The sequence below is a fragment of the Aquarana catesbeiana genome, linkage group LG07 (genome assembly GCF_042186555.1).
Source record: "Aquarana catesbeiana isolate 2022-GZ linkage group LG07, ASM4218655v1, whole genome shotgun sequence".
Classification (NCBI taxonomy): Eukaryota; Metazoa; Chordata; class Amphibia; order Anura; family Ranidae; genus Aquarana; species Aquarana catesbeiana.
The window spans coordinates 42,212,354-42,232,427 of NC_133330.1; the positions used below are offsets into that span (position 1 = coordinate 42,212,354).

The following is a 20,074-nucleotide window of genomic DNA, read 5'->3' on the forward strand; positions in this document are numbered from 1 at the left end:
AATTATATTGTACGTTTATTTTTTTGCATTGTTAAATAATGAACATAATATTCTGGTTTATGCCTGCAGAGAGGATAGACACTGGTAGGTAACATAAAAATGCTTTTTACATAGCGTTATTGTTATTTGCTAAATAATTATACATGTGAGGAATCAATGCTGTAATTTCTATTACATCCCGCACATTCTGTATTGTGTTGAAGTTAAATGAGCCTGTACTGCATCTAAATGAACCTCCTTCCTGCAAGTGTAAAGCTTGTACATTTTACATTATAGTATTGTTCTGCTATTATGTATTTTTTCCACATCATTTTTAACGCTTAATAAAAAGAAAATGCTGAGCTATTTATTTTTAGTAACCGTATCTATATATGCATTTTTCTTTTTTTACATGCAGTAGTCCTTCGCTTATCAAAAACATTCAGACAAGTCACGCCTACTGCACACCTCTTAATGCTGCTTTGCAGGTAAGTTGCCCCATCCTCCCATTCTCACCATCATCGCGTGTCTTTTCTGCTTATTGCAAAATATATTATCCTGGCTCTAATTAGATATTAAATTTTAATTCTGTTAAACTTTTTTTTTTTCTTAAGTGCATAAAGCATTGCGGTCCCTGGAGGCAGGCACATATCAGTCTGCTTCAGCATTAGTTAGATGCTTAGCATTTTGAATATTGTGGCAAAAATTAAAAGTTCACTTATTAATATTTATCAGCAGTATCATAATTTCCATCCTCTTATTTCAGAATTTCACTTGAGGCAAAAATACCACAAGTGTAATTACTCGAGCAGAGCTATTAATGTGGGGAATGAAAGAATATCATGTCACATGACCTCCTATTGTTCCAGGGTCTGGAGGAAAAAAAAGCAGGATTAAAAATAAAGAAAAAAAAAACTGGTGCACATTTTTAAATACATATTCTTGATGGATAAATTCCTCTTTGCCTAATCTGCAATTAATTGTTAATTTTAAGAGCAGTTATTTTAAACGAATTAATATTTATCATTTTTATTATTTTCATCATTATTAATAATAACAATAATAATATCATTTTGCTAGAATTTTTAAAATTAACCCGTTACGTTTTCTATACATTTTCTGAATATTCTAAATGCATTATAAATATATTCTCCTTTTGAACCACTTTTTGTTTTAGAGATATCATGGTGACTTTTTTAATTTGTTTGGTTTGTTAAAAAAAAAAACACGATGAAACATTAACTACAAAATAAAGCAGGGAATGTTTTTTTTCTCTTGTGTTCTCTCTAATTATTAGAAGTCAAACAGTGACAACACTGAAAGGAAGGAATTGTAAATACTGTTCATTAGTTGCTTACTGTCCCCAGAGTCTTGTGAAATATGATTTTAAAGGCTGTTCTGTCTGTAGAATACTATTAAGATTACAAGCACAATTTACATTCATGAGGCTGAAAGGCAAAATGAAATGATCCTATATTCTATCAGATCCCTTCCTTAACGATGACTAATTCCAATTAGAAGGCTCAGAAGATTTAACATTGCATGTTTTGGAAAAGTAATGCAAGCTATTTTTTTTGTTAAATAAAAAAAAAAAACTTTCTGTATATGTAAACCTCAAATTGCATTATTTTTATATAGTTATTTTTTCTTATTGGTTTCTATTCACTCAGATAACACAGACTGAAAATTTGTCTTTGCCCTAGTTGCATGTATCATGGGAATTTTAGAATGCATGAAAATTTGCCTTCGTTTTTTTTATCTCCTGCAAAGTTAATGGAAAGATGCCATTAAAAATAAACTATCCAAAACAGATATATATGCAATACCACAATGTATAATGATGGGAGATTACATGAATGTAATACCAAAGCAATATTTAAATTAGAAATCTGTTTTTTCAAGAGTCAAATGTTAGCAGATATTGTCCAAGCTATACCAGCCGAGGCTAAAGGGTTACTGTGTCACTATTGAGTGGTCAGAATTTTTTTTTTTTTTTTTTAGATTTGTTATGTTGAAAAATGTAAAATATTTAAAACAATTGTTCCGCGTTGGCAGAAAATTCCAATACATGCCAAAAACTTCACCGGTGTTTGCCTTGTGTTTAGTTTTTAACATCCACGCTACTTCTAATAGTAATTACCTTCCTCTCTTAAAGTAGATCTAAACAGTAAATTAATGACTTTTAATTTTCTAAAGCACAGTGTATCAATGCTTGTAATGCCGCGTACACACGTGCGGACTTTTCGAGCGGACTGGTCCGACGGTCTATCCGATGGACTTCCGACGGACTTTCCTAACGAACGGACTTGCCTACACACGATCACATCAAAGTCCGACGGATTCGTACGTGATGACGTACGACCGGACTTAAATCAGGAAGTTGATAGCCAGTAGCCAATAGCTGCCCTAGCGTCGGTTTTCGTCCGTCGGACTAGCATACAGACAAGCGGATTTTTCGACTGGACTCAAGTCCGTCGGAAAGATTTGAAACATGTTTTATTTTTAGGTCCATCTGACTTTTGGGAAAAAAAAGTCCGCTGGAGCCCACACACGATCGAATTGTCCGATGGAGTCCGGTCCGCCGGACAGTCCGCTCGTGTGTACGCGGCATAAAACAAAGTTGTTTTTTTTCCATAAAATACCCTTTTTTGACCCTTTCGTGCATCTCATTGCTATTGACCACCTCCTGCTATTGACCACCTCCAGCCTCTTTCAGACACTTCCTATCTATATGAGGTTGCTTCACCTATGGCTGCTCTTACCGTTGACTGGCTTCATGATTAGTGACAAGAGTGGACCATGCCTGCACAGTGTGTGTACATGACCATTTGCTGTCTCCACCAGTAGCACACATGACAGGGTAACAATGCAGGAGCACAATTGGGAGACAGTTGTCACCCTATAAGGGGAAGTGTCTGAACAGAAACTTTCATGGCAGGATCACCAGGCATTCATTTTAATGAAAGCTTGAGATTTAAAAATGTTCAAAACAAATTTAAATATTACATTACCATAAAAAGCTTATATGAAAATTTTGTGATTGGTTTTAAATCTACGTTAGCCTCAGTTAGCATTGTGGCACCTATTTGGCGTATTTTCTATTTGCAGATTTTATTACATTCTGATACACGGGGATGAAACAGGTTCCTTGTTAAACAAGACTGAAAAAAAATCTTCCACTATTCATAGCTGAAAACTTTTTTTTTTTTACTGTCTTTTGCTATAGGTTTCGATGGCTGAGAACAGTATACCTCTATACACTACGGCTTCCATGGGAAACCCAGTTTTGACCAGTTTAGCCAGTGCTATGCGGGAAGAACTCAATGGTGTAATTGAGCATGGCAACAGCAATGGCAGTGACAGCAGCCCGGGACGTTCCCCTATGCAAGCAATGTGAGTATCAGGACTTGTGCAGTGCATTGTTACATACTTGAATCATTTGTTTATGATAACTTACATGTGGACAGATTCTGTTGTATCTCTCACAGGCCAAAGTATGAAAAGGCAATAGTTTCGGTTGGGGGGATTGCAAGTGTTACAAATAACTTATGACTGAATTATAATGAATCCAGGATTTAATGCTGGGTCCAAAATGGCCTAATTTGAGCAAAGTAAGGTGGATTGGGGAAGAATGGGGCATGAGAGCCTATTCACCTTGATTAACAGGTTCTCTTGATAGCTCACCTGCTACTGATACTTATCTTCTTCATCTTCACCTACAAAAAACTCTTTGTAACCATAGTGTCGGCTCTGTTGTAGCTTACATATGGCTAAGGACAATCCTTTTGCTGCCAAATAACAAAATTGAGACCTGGTGATTGGCTGTTCAAACTCTGACAATTGCTTCACGAAAGAATCGGGAGAAGGGTCAAAATCCTCTATATCTAGAAGTATCAGTTATATTACAGTGTTTCAGCTAGTAGATGGGCTGGGAGCAGTCTCTGTTAACACTCATACAGGGCTAAGGACCACACCCCTGCCACCACATGATGAAGCTGAGCCCTGGCAAATGGCTATTTAGACTAACCATAAAATTGTGGAAGGAAGGGGAGAAGGTCATGTTCCTCTATACCTGCATGTACCAGTTATATCAAGGTGTTCTGGCTGGTTAATGGGGTGGTAATGACCTCTAATGGAGCTTACAAAGGTCTAAGGACCATCCTGCAGCTGTCACGTGACATGCCTGGGGCTTAGAAATGTATTACTCAGGCTCTGACCATCACTTTATGGAAGGAACATGAGAAGGTCATGTTATATCAAGTTGTAACTGCTGGGGAATGTTCCAGACACTAAAGAAATGTCTACATTACCAACCTAGTGTAGTTGAATATGACTAACTACTACTAACAAAGTTCTATCATGTGCCTCAACCTGACACCAATCTTTGCTCCAAGGACACTGTCAGTATACATACACATGCATACACATGCACACACACATATGTGTTTGAGCTTTGGGGTGCACAGCCTAATACAGGGGTGCCCAACCGCGACACTCGTTGCCCGCGACACCCTCCGATGTGGCCTTGTTCTGAGATGGCGGGTCGGCAAGCTCTGATCGCGGGTTCCCGATCCGCCATCTCCGAGCATCAGCACAAAGAATGGAGCCACCACTAGAGGAAGCAGAGCTGATGCTTCCTGTATACTGCCGGCTCCTTCACAGGCGGAGTGATACCAAATGTACTCCGCCTGTGACAGGATGCATCGGCTCTGCTCTCTACTGCAGCTGCATGCTTCTGTCACACTAATGCACGGGAACCCGCGATCTGGGACAGCAGCCAGCAGTGCCAGTATCAATACCAGTACCAGTACTCGCCAGCAGTACCAGTACCAGCCAGCAGTACCTGCCAGCAGTATCAGTACCCACCAGCAGTACCCGCCAGCAGTATCAGTACCCACCAGCAGTACTATCCAGCAGTACCAGTACCCACCAGGAGTACCCACCAGCCAGCAGTACCAGTACCAGCCAGCAGTACCAGTACCAGCCAGCAGTACCAGTACCCGCCAGCAGTACCAGTACCCACCAGGAATACCAGTAACAGCAAGCAGTAACCGCCAGCAGTACCAGTACCCACCAGCACTACCAGTACCCACCAGCAGTACCCGCCAGCAGTACCAGTACCCACCAGCAGTACCAGTACCTGCTAGCAGTACCAACCAGTAGTACCAGCCTGAGGTACCTGTCAGCAGGCAGTACCCAACAGCAGTAGCAGCCAGCAGTACCAGCCCTGGAGGACAGCCAGCAGCAGCCACCAGCCATAACCACCTGAGGGACAGCAGCAGCCAGCTGCAGGAATCCTGAGGAAGAAGTGAAGATTGAGGTCAGTTGAGGAGCAGGTAAACCGCTGTGCATCAGTGTGAAAGCAGCCTTAGGCCCCTTTCACACAATCGGTCCGATCGGATCTGCCTGTCTGTTTTTCAGGCGGACCCAATCGGACCCTCCATTCACCTATATAGCGCGGCAGATGTAAACAGACTCGTCTACCTGCAATCTGATCTACTTAAAAAAACAGAAGGGGATCTGTCCCCTTCTGTTTGGGCAAATTGGAGGGCCCTTAGGGTAGAGCGGGCTGTGTCTGTGTCTGCTCTACATATGCAGAGTGGACACAGACCTGCCATCCGCCCGCTATGCTCATTGTGGGCCGCGACCAGTTACCAAGTCGCTAAAGTGGCCCTTGCTCCTCAAAAGGTTGGGCACCCCTGCCCTAATACAATAGGCTGCGCACACCTATGGATCTAAGGCACTGCTGCCTCTGACTGCTAGACTTGATGATGCCACTACTCTGCTGCTCACCTTTTTCCATGCTGGAGTCCCTGACATGAGGAAGGAAAGACCTGCCTCTACCAAGATGGCTACCTCCACACAGATACACAGGCATGTTAAGTCAGTAATTGATAATCTATAAGCTGTTGGGAAACCCTAGGAAATGGTAGTGACTAGCCCTTTATCACCTGCCTGAATTTTTTTTTTTTTAGAGCACAGTTTTCCTTAAGCGTTACTAAACCCACTACAGTACTCAGTCCCAAATACTTAATAGAACCAAAGAAAAAAAATGCCCCTGGGACTTTAGATGATTAGTGTCACACAAAGTAAATACTTTGTTAATAAAAAAAAAAAAAAAAACGGACAAATTGTATTTCATATTACATGTAACCACTTCAAGACCAAGTCTATTTTTGACACTTGTTGCTCACAAGTTAAAATCTGAATTTTTTGCTAGAAAATTACTGATGGGTGGGGTAGCAATGGACCATAGAAAGTAAGTATCTACAATGAAAGGCACATCCCTGTTATATTGTCCTAGGCTGATAAAGTGACAGATTTACTTGGTAGAGGTTTGATAAATAAGGGATACGTTATAAATGAGCCATAGTTCTTCATAACTGTCATTTTACCCTTCCCCAGCTGCGTAAATTTCTAAAAAGAAACCAAAATCCAAATTCATACAAGAACCTTTAGCAAAGCTAGTTGGAATGGTTTCATCTTATGGCGGCCCATGAGAGATATTTACAAAGCTTTAAAAGCCTAACAAAATATTTTAGAATTTTTATGTGCCCTTAAACTGCTGCAGCGTAAATGAAAATAGCACACAAATACATCTTTAAAGTTACTGCTTTCTGCAGGAAAGGAAGCTTGATTAATTGCAATGGCAATTTGTTTTTCTCTAATGCCGCCGAGATACATTTGGTGTAAAACCGCCACGCTGCATTCTCTTTAAAAACTGCAGTAAACAGTTATGATGCGTCTAATTTTTGAGCATCCCAATAAATTAGACTCAATCAAGCTTTAAATGCTAACATTATCTCGGCATTTACCTTGTTAGCATGGAAACTGTAGAATCTCTCTAGAAATTACCCAGCCTACTATGTTCATATGAGTCTTTATGATGTTATAATGTTATGGCTCTTTTTATTCAAAGATCCAGATTTCAGAATATGTCTTAATGGGGGTTTGTAGGACTTTCATCCTTATAGCTTCCAGTGCTATCTGTGGAGCAGCGTACTTCATGCTGTGTACGCCAACGGAACCCATTCCTTTTAACAGCTCTGAGTTTCACTGCTCTTCTTCCAGAGTGGACAAATAAGAGGATTGTTGAGATGTGCAAAATTAAAAACAAAAAATTGCTCGACGAGGATGTACACTACAGAATTAATATAGACACTAGCTTACATTTGAAAAAATAATAATTTGGTGTAAGCTTTTTAAAGAGCTTCTTCATGGGGCTTTGCAGCAAGCACATATGCCTCTGCTCAGGGACAGGCAGCATTTGCTTCCTATGAATGTTAATACAACTTTAAAGCTCATTTGAACCCTCTAATCCTACTCTTGTAATGCAGTTAGACTGCATATATAGTAATAAATATGCTGCTTTTTTATTCATTTTTTGCTTCAGCAAGGGTTGAAATACCCTGTGCTGGCAGCATGTTGGAGAGTCTGACAGCTACTCCCACACACAACACAGTGGGCAACAATACCCTGTGCTGGTAGCATGTAGGAGAGTCAGACAGCTACTGCCACACACAACACAGCAGCCCACAATACTCTGTGCTGGCAGCATGTCGGAGAGTCAGACAGCTACTCCCACACACAACACAGTGGGCCACAATACTCTGTGCTGGCAGCATGTCGGAGAGTCAGACAGCTGCTACCACACACAATGCAGCCCGGGTCTTTAGCAGAACTGAATGATACTTTAAAAGCTTCAACAAGGTTTGCTGAAAGCTTTGCAAATGCTTTGTCAAAGCTTACTGTTCAAGACAAGAGAAAACTGTGCGCTCTGGGGGAACAAACTGGCTGGCAATGGACCACACTGAGGCAGGGGGGGGGGCTGGGGAAAGAGGTAGGTAGTCCCGAAGATAGACACTTTATCGGCACTTCAAGGAGAGGGAAGCAGCTCTCTAATGGAAACAAAAGTAAAAGGCGCTTCTAAGTGCAGTAGCTACAGGTACGTCATTGCCTCAGGGAGATAAAAATGCTTACTAGAAGCGGTAGTTTTAAAGGCTTATCAGGGTTATTGAAGTCACTGAGTCTTAGCGCTGTCCAGCGTGCTCTGTCCATGTGAGGAGTCTGTGTCGACAGCAGCGCTGATATGGGGGATCCTTGGCCGGCCAGCAATGGAGAACCTTGGAGGGTGGAAGCAGGAAGAGCAAGCGGCGCTGTTTGAAACAGAGTGGCGCACAGGACCCAGAAGTGAGGTCAGAAGGAGCGGGGCACGTTTCAAAGCATGCCCATTGGCATCAAGAAGGAGCCAATGGGCATGCTCCGAAACAAGTCCTGCCCCTTCTGAATTGCTTTCAGGTTCTGCGCTCCCTGCTGGTTTCGTCAACGCCACTTGCGTTTCCTGCTTCCACCCTCCATGGTTCTCCACTGCTGGCCAGCCAAGGATCCCCCATATCAGTGCTGCTGCCGACACAGAGACTCCTCACATGAATAGAGCCCGCTGGACACCTCATGGACACCGCTGCGACTCAGTAACTTTAATGACTCTGATGAGCCTATTCACCTACTGCTTCCAGTAAGTGTTTTTATCTCCTTGAGGCAATACAGCTTACTGTTCACACTGCTGTTATACAAGCTAAAGCCCATCTGAAACAGGCCAAAGTGAGACAGGCTATAGATGACCTTCTGCAGCTTCTGAAATCTAATAAAGCAATTTTAGTATGAGAGTGGAGCCTGTATAACTGTACAAGAGGGGAAGCTTTAAAGACTTGGCAAACACTTAGCAAAAGCTTCCTGTACACACTGCTCTCGTACAAGCTGCAGCCAATGTGAACAAGGCCTCATAGTTTCAGTGAACGACTCATATGGCTCCTCAATGGTGGCCATCTGCCTGGGATTTAAATTTAAACAAAAAAAATGGTCCATTTGATTAGTAATCTCATACCTAGCATTTGGCTCCATATAATATAATAGTACTTTGCATCTTTTGGAAGAGTTAATGTTAACAAAGGTAGGTATGTGGGTGGGGGGTGCAACCCAGTAAGCAAGGGGAGTAGGAGTCTAATTCATTAAGGCTTCCTATTTTTAAGCATTGCCTTGGAAAGTCAATTGTATCATAAGCGAACAGGAGCTTTTCTTTCTGCTTCTCATCTCTAATGTTAGATAATGTCAATAAAATGACACTTCCCTTCACCGTTTCAAAGGCCAGGCGGTGTTTACGCATTTGCAGTATTTTGCATGACAAAAGCCACTCAGCAGTGGAAAAGTAATTGCTGTTTGTAAAGTCAGGCCTGTAAATATGATTTACGCTCGGCGTTTCTTTCTTGTTATCATAGCTGTTATGTACGATCAGCCCTATTCCCCCGTGGGTTATTCATATGCTCTTCTATAATGGGGAATTTGGCAGTTCGCATCTCCCAAGTGCGTCCTTTTTTGCCCACCATGAGCTAGGGATCATGTTTTCCCTTGTTTACAGCTGACAGTGTTATTATTCTCGTTAGGACTGGGCTCTCTTATCACATTGTTGTGTTGAGCGAGGCGTTTTTTTCTCCTTTCTCCCCTTCTCCGTTTGTGTTTCCTGGCAGAGCTTTTCTTCCTTTATTGACAGTTTGTAAAAATATGCATTAATTTGGAGTTTAAAGCATGTATCATGGTGTCTCCTCGTAGTGTTGTGCTTGAAGTTGATTAATGATAGAACCTCACTTGGGGTCATCCTCTAGAGAGTTGGCTCACAGGTTCTGCATGTTAACTAGAGAAGCAGAACACACATTAAGCAATGATTACCCCCAGCCTCGGCAAGCGGCTCCGTGGCCCGATAATTCCCACTTTTACTTTATGAAGTCTTGTTTAATTTGTCTGCCGACTGTTTGGTTGTGTCATAAATAACATTAATGAGTCTTTTATATTAATGACAATGATTAAATATGAATTATTCTTACTATATCAATGCTACCTGGTATAATGGTGTTGCTGAAAACAAAATGTGAAAATGTAAATGTTGTCCTGTGGGATCCTAATTGTTAAAACACATTATTTTAGCAGACTAGTCACTCTGTATGTATTTAGGTGGACTGAGGGTACTTTGTGAAAAGAAGAGGTAGTTGTATTGGTTGGAAAAAATGGATAATTTGGAAACATTAAAAGGAACCTTTCATGTCAGAAACAGACACTGTTGATTTGTTTTTGCAGGTGCATGTTCCAGGGCTTCTAGTGTTCTCTTTGCTTCACTGCTTGATATCCACTGATCTGGAACAAGCATTTGTATATCAATTGCTTTGACACCTTATATGTTTATGCCTGTTCTGGTTTGATGATGTACCAAGCAGTGAGGCACGGATAACAAGCCCTGGAGCGTGTACCTACAAAAACAAGTCTCCAAATACAGGTCCCATATGTTTTTTATAACAGGTGCATTTTAATGTATATCATTTTGAAGTATTTGAAATTCATTCATTAATAAAGCTCTATATACCTTATGTGGTTAAAATCCTTGACCTCAGGGATTTTTGCACGCTTAACCTTTTCCCCCGGGGTTTTATCTGCTGTTCAAGCCTCTAGTAGATTAGTAAGAATTGACAAAAATGTGTTCAACCTGATTGAATGTTAACACTTAAGGGTCTAAACAGGAAAGATAAATACGTTATTTATGCATGTAATATGAAAGGACCCAAGGGTTTTTTTTTTGCAGCTCTTGTTTAGACATTTTCTGTTATGGGGTGACAATTGTCTCCCAGTTATGCTCCCATATTGTTGCCCTGTCACATGTGCCACTGGTTGAGGCGGAAAATGGCTGTGTGGACCGCAATTGTGCAAGCATAGCCCACCGTTGTGACTGATAGTAAACCAGTCCTGAACAATGACTTGAGCAAGTGCATATAGATAGGAAGTCATTAAAAGAGATCTGCAGCACTTTACTTTAGAAAACTAAATGTCAGGACCTGGGTCATCTGCTGGTAGCACCATGGTTCCCTGGGCAGAAGGTTGTAATTTGTGTCCACCAGTAGGTGTCTCCCAGCAGCCAGCAGACCCCAGTAATCAGTTTTCACCTGATGCTGGCTGCTGGGAAGGTATTTAGGTCCTCCCCTACTAAGTGCCTTTCGCTCCAGTGTTTTGCTGCTGCCAGATCTGGTTTGCCTAGATCCTGCTCTTGCTTCCTGCCCTGCTCCCCTTGTTCCTGATCCCCTGTTTCCCCCTTCCCATCTGCTCCCTGCACCACCAGTTTTCCCCTGTTTTTTAGTGTTCCCCATTTTGTATATAGTTGTTTTTTTGTTCACTTATATTTTCATGTTTGCTGTGTGCTGGTGTTTGGAAGTATTTTGTTTGACTGTAAATAAATCTCACTTAGGCTCGGTTCACACTTGCCCACAACCTGCAGGCTGGTTGCAGGTGCAGGAATTGCACTTGTTCCTGCACCCACAGCCAAATTGCACTACTCTTACAAGATGCACGGGGCTGCCATTCATTCTGAATGTAACCCCCATACATGTCAGCCCGCAGCGCGTTTGCGGATGTGGGAACTGCAAGGAAATCATAAGGTCAAAAAGACCATGTGGTTTCCCTGAGCCGCGTTTTTAAAGAAGTGCATGCACCTTTTTCCTGTGGGAAACTCAGGCACAGCAGCCCATTCAAATGAATGGGCTGCTGTGCCTGATCGCTAGTGTGACCTGAGCCGAAACGCATACACAGTCTGATCCCAGTTCCCTTAGTGTAGCCATACAGATCCGGCCATCTCTGCTGCTGATTCCTGACACTTAGGCTGGGTTCACACCAATGCGAATTGGATGCAGGATTTCTCCACTTCCAATTTGCATGTCAGGAGATTATGACTGGCTCTCTATAGAGTCGGTTCACACATCTCGGGAGTGGCTCCGGTGCGAATTGCACAGGAGTCCCGTGCGTTTTCTGGTCCAAATTCAGCCAAATAGTCGAGCTGAAATCGGACCTGAAAAAGTGAATGGAGACGCACCGGACCCCTGCTGTGAGCCACTCCGTTCCTCAGTGTGAACCCAGCCTAAAGGTTTGGATTCAGAGCTACTTGTTTTTTTTTTTTGTAAAATTATTTTTATTAAGTTTTATAGAAGACATACAGTAGAAAAGTGACTCGGCACAACGGGCTTAGAGCTACTTAAATAAAATATATGGACAATTACCATCTGGTACTGCAACCATAACATGATCTATTTACAGATTTCCTTTTTTGTCTTTACCTATAGGCACCACGTACATGTTAAAGAAGAACCACTGGATCCCGACGAGAATGAAGGGCCACTATCGCTAGTAACAACAGCTAACCACAGTCCTGACTTTGACCCTGACAGAGATTATGAAGATGAACCAGTAAATGAGGACATGGAGTAAAAAAAAATAACTCATGCATTATTTCACAATCCTGAGAATGAAGACAGTTCAAGGCTTGGGTTACATCTCCATTATTGTACAGTCTGGAGATTTCCCAGCCTAATCTGAAACCTTTGACATGTGTTAACTCTTAGTGCCATCAAGTTTCCCATTTGGGAGTATTTTTGATTTTTCTACTTTTTGTTGAAGAAAAAAAGGAATTTGTACTCTGTGCATTGGATCGACTTGTTTGGTACTTGCAACTTCCTCTCTCACAGTCAACATCAGTGTTGTAAATTTGCTAAACCGATTTCACTTCTTCACATACAGCAGACTTTTTGGACTGTTGTTCTGCCAAAACGGACACTGAGGACATCGATATAAGCATGTGCGTCTAATCTGCAGGTCATCCCCTGTGCCCAGATTTTAAGGATTCCAATGGACAATGTATTTGCACAGTACTGCATGTAGTTCTGATTATCACTGCCTTTAAATCAATTCTTTTGCTTCCATATGGGATGGGAGGGGTGACCTTTTTATATATGTATGGGACAGAGGGAGAGGCATAGTAATTATCCCAAACTTCTTAATGTATTGCTTTTATTTTTATTGTACTACACCAATTTAAGTTCTGACCTCAGGCCTCTGCTTCAGGCCCAAGACCTCTTGGAGGCATAATGTTTTCTGTACTTTGTGATGAATGTTAATAGTTGTTTTTATTATATGATGCCGAATGTCTTTCAACTGTTCAAACATTTTCTGTCATGCATTGTAGTTTGCTTAAGTTGCAATCACATTTCTTTCAGACACTCAAAAAAAATCTAAGTTAAAACAAAAAAAATAATAATAATATATTTACCATTTCATCATAAAATTTCCCAAAACAAAAACTGCCCTTATAGGGGAAATGAAAATCTGGTAGAATTTGGTAAAAACAAGAATGAATAAAAGCCATAGAAAATGCCACAAAGTGGCAACAAATTCATTCCTGGATAGCAGTATTTACTAGCATAGTTAGTCAGAGTGAACTCAACTGGTCACAATACACATTAACAACAGCACAAGGCATTATGCAGCTCTCCACTTTCTCCATTATCGGGTACTAAAGATCTGGGAGAATGTAGTATGTCCAGTACTGAAACACACTCAGAAATTTAAGAAAAAACTGAGATGATCTACATGTAAATGGCGTGGATATTTCCTCTTCTAGGATTCTCTGTGCTTGGTTACAAGGCCCTGGCAGGAAATATTGGTTGAAGAGCACTGTCCATGTTATGTATAAAAAGGCCTTGGAGATATGTATGTATATATATATAGAAAGGCCAGTAGGAGGTAATATGTCAATTTGGCATACGTAGAAAAAGGCACCGGTGTGCAAAGGAGATTTTTGGCAAGATTAAGTGTTTATCTGTTTAAACATATGTTTTTTTTCCCTTTACTACATCAATGTAAATCAGCCAATAGCAGAAGCAGGTCATTATCTACATGTAGCGCAGTATTTGAAGACCTGGGCAACATAAAATACCATTCCTAAGGAAAATAAATGGATCAGGACAGAGCTTAGGTAAAATTGTGCAGGTGTGTATTACAACCTATACAATACAAAAAACAGAAACAGGTCAGGTGTGTGTTTTCATAAACCTGGTAAAACCAGATATACATAACGCTGTGCCAAATCCAAAATGTAAGTGTCTAGGCAATCCCATAAGCAATAGCTTTTTTTCTTTTTTTTTTGGTAAGAAGATTTTTTTGAATGATTTTGTTACTGTCCATCAAATGGTAAATTGCAGTGGCAAAATGTCAACCAAAATTGAAAAATTGGGAAGGCCTTTAATGGAAAAACGGAGAACCAAGTCTGAATACTTTGCCTTGGTACCTCCCAAGGTTCTTTAGTAATAAACACAAGCAACAACTGCTTTAACATGGCTGGTGGTCTTTATAAGCAATTAACTTGTGTTTTAAAGTGTTTATTATATAGACATAAAGGAAGGCATAGCTATTAGAACTTCACACATAAGCCACTTGAGTTGTCCACAGGTAGGCTTTTCAACGAGCCCTTAAACTACAAACCAGACTGGATGGTGTGTGTACAGAACATAAAAGCTGGGGAACAAAAATGGGATACATGCATTTTGCACTGTTCAGACTTGTTATGTGACCCCCCCCCCCCCACACACACACACACACACACACACACACACACACACACACACACACACCTATCTGGATCTTACAACTTTGTCATCTATTTTAGTTATTGCAGGGACATGTTTTTGTTATAGCTGCATAAAAGTCATTGTTAGAATTTTTTTCTTTTTGTAACATTAATGGTGCCATCATTAGGTGATACTTCAAGCCATATCTGCTCCCCAGGTATCTTTTTGCAGCTTTGTTAAGGAAGGTGTGATCCAACTGTGAACAGTTTTCATGGGACTGCCCTTCTAAATGATATAACGCTCTAGTCTTTCACCACTGTCTGGTGGCCCCCCCCCCCCCCCCCTTTTTTTTTCTTTTCGCCACTTTTTCAGTAGATTTTTTTTTTATTTTTCTTTGATGCTGGAAGTACTTGCAGTTCTTTGAGGGAAACAACTTAGGGGCCTCTTTGATAACATGTAGCACTCTGCATTAAAAGTGTCCTAGCAAAAATGTTTCTTTTGTTTCCACCCTGCAAGCATAAAACGAGAGAAGAATCTGGTTTTTCCTGGTAACAAGGATTGTTCTTCCTTCAGATACTTTCATGCAGGAGGCGCCTGTTGTGAAAACCCAGAATTTAAGAACAGATATCAACAGCAAAGCTGATTGGTAGAGTAGGATTCTTAACATGCATATGCGTGATTTTATTGCTCATATTTCAACAATGGCAAATGGATTAGTTTTACGGTTGCCCTTACAGTTCATGACAGCCCTACAACTACCAAAGATTTTACTTAAAAATAAATTATGTTGTTTGTGTTATGCTTTACCTGTATTTTAGACAAACCAAATATCCTCTTGTTGTTGATCAAAGAAGACATGTGAAATCTAGAGGGGGATATTGATATTGTTTATGATTTCTTTAATAGGTTTCTGCTCCCATTTGTTCATTCCAAAATCAACCTATTTTCAAACCAAAGTATTTTTTTCTTTATTTTTTTAAATTAACTTTTTTTTTCTGTGTGACCAAACCATCTAAAAACTAATATTGATTGTTGGGAACAATTTGACTATCTTTTAGAAAGTTGACATTTTTAAGCCTTCTATATTTTCAGTTTTAATGCCCAAATGAACTTCCAGTTTAGTCAGCCAAATGCATTCAAGGTGCATGAAAACAAAAAGGTGTGTAAAGACAAGCAACCACAGCCCAAGCATGCCAACAGGCAATAGAGGAGGACCCCTTGATCTGTGTGTGGAAGCAGCAGTCTGTCTGCAGAAGTCCAGCACACATCAGAGCTATAGCCCTGTAATCAGCAAAGCTCAGGTGTCCGGCTGAGTGGAGTGGACTAACTCAACAGGGGGTGTGTCAGATCCTCTGCAGAGAGACCACCACTTCCAAACAGAGGTTCTCCTATGCAGTATGCTGGCAGGGGACAGGCTTTTCTACTCAGGCTGAGGCTGTTTTCTTTAGAAGACTTCTCACACTTAGCTGATTAAGAACTGAACGTTCAATTGGGCTTGAGGACCAGTTGACACCGTGTGGGAAGGCTGCGTTCCTTGCATTAGGTGTCAGTGTTAGCAACACGCCAAACAAAAGTGCATTTGCCTGCACTGGATTGCTATTGTACGGGTGGTACCATGTGATCCGGTTGCTGGGTGTTTTGTAAAGTAGTGCATATACTACGTTTGCAGCGGACTGCACCAATGTCAGCCCATTCGAATGAATGGGCTTTAAATTGCACTGCACCTAGATCTCATGTGAATCACATAGGGATGCACAATGCATACCTGTGCAATTCATGGTGTGAACCGGCCCTGAAGCCTATAGAATTACGGAATCTGACCATTTACGATGTTAACTGCCAACACATGCATTAACCACATGACATTTGTAATAGGTTATTCAAAGCTCTTAAAAAATACTACACTCATTGCTCAACTGACAACTTTTTTTTTTCCAAAGAATACACAGATATAAGGTTATTTATGGTAATACTGCTTTCGATTGCAGAAAGATGTAACTCCTAGCAAATAGACTTTAGCTTCGATTGGTTTAACACAAATTCGATCAATAATACTTACGTGTTGCTTTTCAGCTAAAGTGGCTTTGTGCAGTTCAAACCCTCTTCGTTTTAAAATTGTATTTAATATTAAATGCACGTTTGTTTTCCTTTTTATTTTCTTTATTGTATATAAGCTATTTAAAAGAAATAAATAAAAAAAAAATAAAATAAAGTTAAAGCAAACAAAATTCCCAAAGCACTTTTCCGAAGATACCAAAACACGATTTGATGCAAAATCCAAATTTCATCAGTTATCTCATAATCTTAGGGCAAAACAGTTCTATAAATAGATAAATTAGGGAAATAGCTATTTAGAAAACAGATCCCATACATAATACATACATTTTGTATTATTTTAAGTTTAAATATTTGGATATATCCGCATATACGTAGAAGAAAATTTCTTTAGGAAGCCCTTCACCCCACTATGCCTCCCCCCAAAAAATATAAAATGTTCAGTTACTTTTGAGTTAGCGTTCGCTCCATCTAGTCTGTGTATGAAGGGTATATATTCATTTAAAAAAATATATATACTTACTTTTAATTTTCTTTTACAATGGAGTGGCTTGGTTTAAGAGAGAAAAGCTAAGAATATGCTAAAAAAAAAAACGTAGCCCAGTGTTCTTTTAAATATCTGGTTCACTTGGTTCTTTCAAAACTCAGAAGAGGGGATAGAGAGTTGGTGGACTTTTTCATACTTGGCATGAATAGGTGGGCGTAAAAATAACTCGGCATGAGTAACAGTAAGCATACCTCAGTTCAGCCCTTTATGGAATGACTAAAACACAGTTACATTTCACTAAGTTGCACTTAAATGTATGTCTTGCATGCTTACTTTACAACAAACGTATAAAAAAAATAAAAATTAAAAAAATATATAAACATTCACTTTTACATATCATGCAAGTGTTAAGACTTGTGTAAAGACCAACTGAAAAACTCAGGCTTAATCATACAGCAATCTCCACTATGTATGTATTTTTAAAAAAATTTTGCAAACATTTTTGCCATTATTTTAAGTCCCTCATAATGTACATAAATTGTCTGTGTGACCATTTGTATTTAAAGGGGGGAGGGCAAGGTTGGTAATATATATATATATTTTTTTTTCTTTTATTTCTTTCTACAAAACATTCCTTGCAAGGAATGAACACATATTTGTTTGTCAAACACCATTGCTTTGTTGTGCAACTGCTTTATATTAACTATACTAAAATAGCTTTGAAAAAAAAAACTACTGTATGTAACAATTGCAGAAACAAGCTGCATATGTACAATATTTAGTTATCCCTGCTTAAAAAAAAAAAAAATATGGATGACTTTTGCTGACAAGGTGGGAGAAATTCCCTGACTATTTTGCTTTCAATTTGTAACATAGTTGACAGGATTTTTTTTTTCTATCATTGATCAATGATTTTGTACAGTTCTTGTGTTTTTTGCTGTTTTTATTTTTTTTTTTTATAATTTCCAACCCTTTTATGTTATTCAACCACTGCCTTTTCTGGCCGTCTTAAAAAAAAATGGTTCATATGTTTAAAAAAGTAAAAAAAAAAAAAAAAAAAAATGTTTTAAAGTGTTTTCTCCTCCTGCAGTAAATATTTTGCATGATGATTCCTGGGCTCAGACATTCAAAAGTTTATCAGTAAAGTCTTGAATAATTATTGGGGAGTGTCAAACTATTAAACTTTTGTATTAAAAAAAAAAAATACTTTACAAGGTGCCAAGATGTAAAGACAATTTGTTACATGTTCTTTTTTTTCTCAAAGAAAAGCGTACATTAGCAAAGTAGTACCATGTATCAGGTAAACTGCTGTCAGGAATGAGTCAAACAAGCCTTCTCTTATTTTTTCTGCCTTGTTAACAAAAATAAATAAAATTAAAAAAAACAACAACAAAGAAAAAGTTGCATTTCTGAATCTTACAAAATGTGAGATTTGAAATCAAGGCTTAGGTTGATTTGTATCATTGAGACCATTTCTTTTTTTTTACACCCGTATAGAAACTAAATTCATTTTTGGAGAAGACAAGTCAGATCTCTTCAACTGAAAAAAAAAAAAAAAATGTGATTTATAAAACATAAAAAAGTTGCTTATACGTGGTTTTAATCCTGACATTTTTTAAATGTAACTAATACTCTGTAAAATATTTGTTTACTTTTATTATGAAGCACTTGCTTTAAGGTTTGCAAAACCAGATTTTCCAGGGTATGCAAAATTGGCCCAACCCAAGTACACAGTCTTATGACAACTAATAAGCCTTGATGACAATGGTACAGTCTGGATAGTTAGCGTGGTGCTTCATGTGTATGTGCTGCCAGTAAACGAGATAATTTTGTTTTGAAAAGGCATAAAAAAACTCATTCCTTACATCAACTGTAATTTCATCATTCCATGTCTGTTAATACAGACAATAAAAAAAAAAATGTTGTGTAGTCAGTACTGATTACTGACAGTATAGCATTCTCAAATGCAATAAAAATGCTGGTTGTTCACACTGGTAGTTTCTGTTGTCCTGTCTTTTGATGTTGTTTAGTGTGCAGTGTTAAAAGATCTGAAAAATTATTATATGGCACATAAATGGAATTATAGGCATCCGTGGCAACTTAATTGTTAAAGCGGGGTTCCACTCACATTTTTAACTTAATCTTACCCCCTTCAGTTAATTGCATAGATGTTCGAATGCCACACGAAATTTTTTTTATCGCTGTAATTACCTTTATATTGTACTTTATTGTGGCACTTCCTGTCTCTCCTCCCATGGGAGTAGGCGTGTTTATTGCCTTTCCCCGGCGCTGCACTGTCTCCTGGGAGCTTAGTGTCAGGCTTCCCAAGATTCAGTGCGGGAACAATGATCATGCACATGATCAAGTTGTGAATGAACAGCATTCACCGCATCCAGGAAATCAATGCTTGTGGGCTTCACATGCCCACAAGCAAGATGGAAACAGCCAGCATCACATTTTTTAAGTTATTCTTCAGTACGAAAACAGACAGAGGCGAAAATATTACACCCAAACTGTGAGTATTATTTTGGGATTAGCAAAGTGTCTCAATGACCTAAAAAAAAAAAATAAAGATTGGTCGCCGGACTCCCGCTTTAAGGAAACCCTGTCAATGACTTAAAGCTGAATTCAACGATATGTGAGCACCACAAACTGAAAACACTATTTAATTTACTTTTAATATTCAGGAAACCCACCCATCGGTTCATGTCTCCATGCTTTATTTTGCTTTAATAAGCACCCCTTAGCTGTAGTCATCTCGAGTAAGGGCATTTACTTCCCGGAATCCATCTGCCCTTAGGCCAGGCATGCAGGCAGAAGTATGAGCTTAGCTACACCACTGTGCGGTCCAATAATAAATTTTTTTCCATGAAAGGAAAATAACATATTCTTGAGCGGCACAGTGGTGTAGTGGGTAGCACTCTTGCCTAGTAGTAAAAAGGGTCGCTGGTTCGAATCCCAACCACAAAACACCCTCTGCCTGGAGTTTGCATGTTCTGCCTGTGCCTGTGTGGGTTTCCTCCGGGTACTCCGGTTTCCTCCCACACTCCAAAGACATGCTGGTAGGTTAATTGGCTTCTGTCTAAATTGGCCCTAGTATATGAATGGGAGTTAGGAACCT

The 20,074-nt window shown here is 39.6% G+C and overlaps 1 protein-coding gene across 23 annotated transcripts in view; it reads left to right on the forward strand.

The window, feature by feature from the left end:
• The window catches only part of FOXP1 (forkhead box P1), a 1,122,086-nt gene extending 1,103,142 nt beyond the window's left edge, over positions 1 to 18,944 (forward strand). For all 23 annotated transcript variants that reach the window (XM_073592053.1, XM_073592052.1, XM_073592058.1 and 20 more), the window contains 3 exons: positions 398 to 467; positions 3,206 to 3,372; positions 12,132 to 18,944. In XM_073592053.1, the coding sequence (XP_073448154.1) occupies positions 398 to 467; positions 3,206 to 3,372; positions 12,132 to 12,276 (382 nt within the window). In that variant the 3' untranslated portion in view covers positions 12,277 to 18,944. The remainder of the gene's footprint in view (positions 1 to 397; positions 468 to 3,205; positions 3,373 to 12,131) is intronic.
• Positions 18,945 to 20,074: the final 1,130 nt, after the last annotated feature.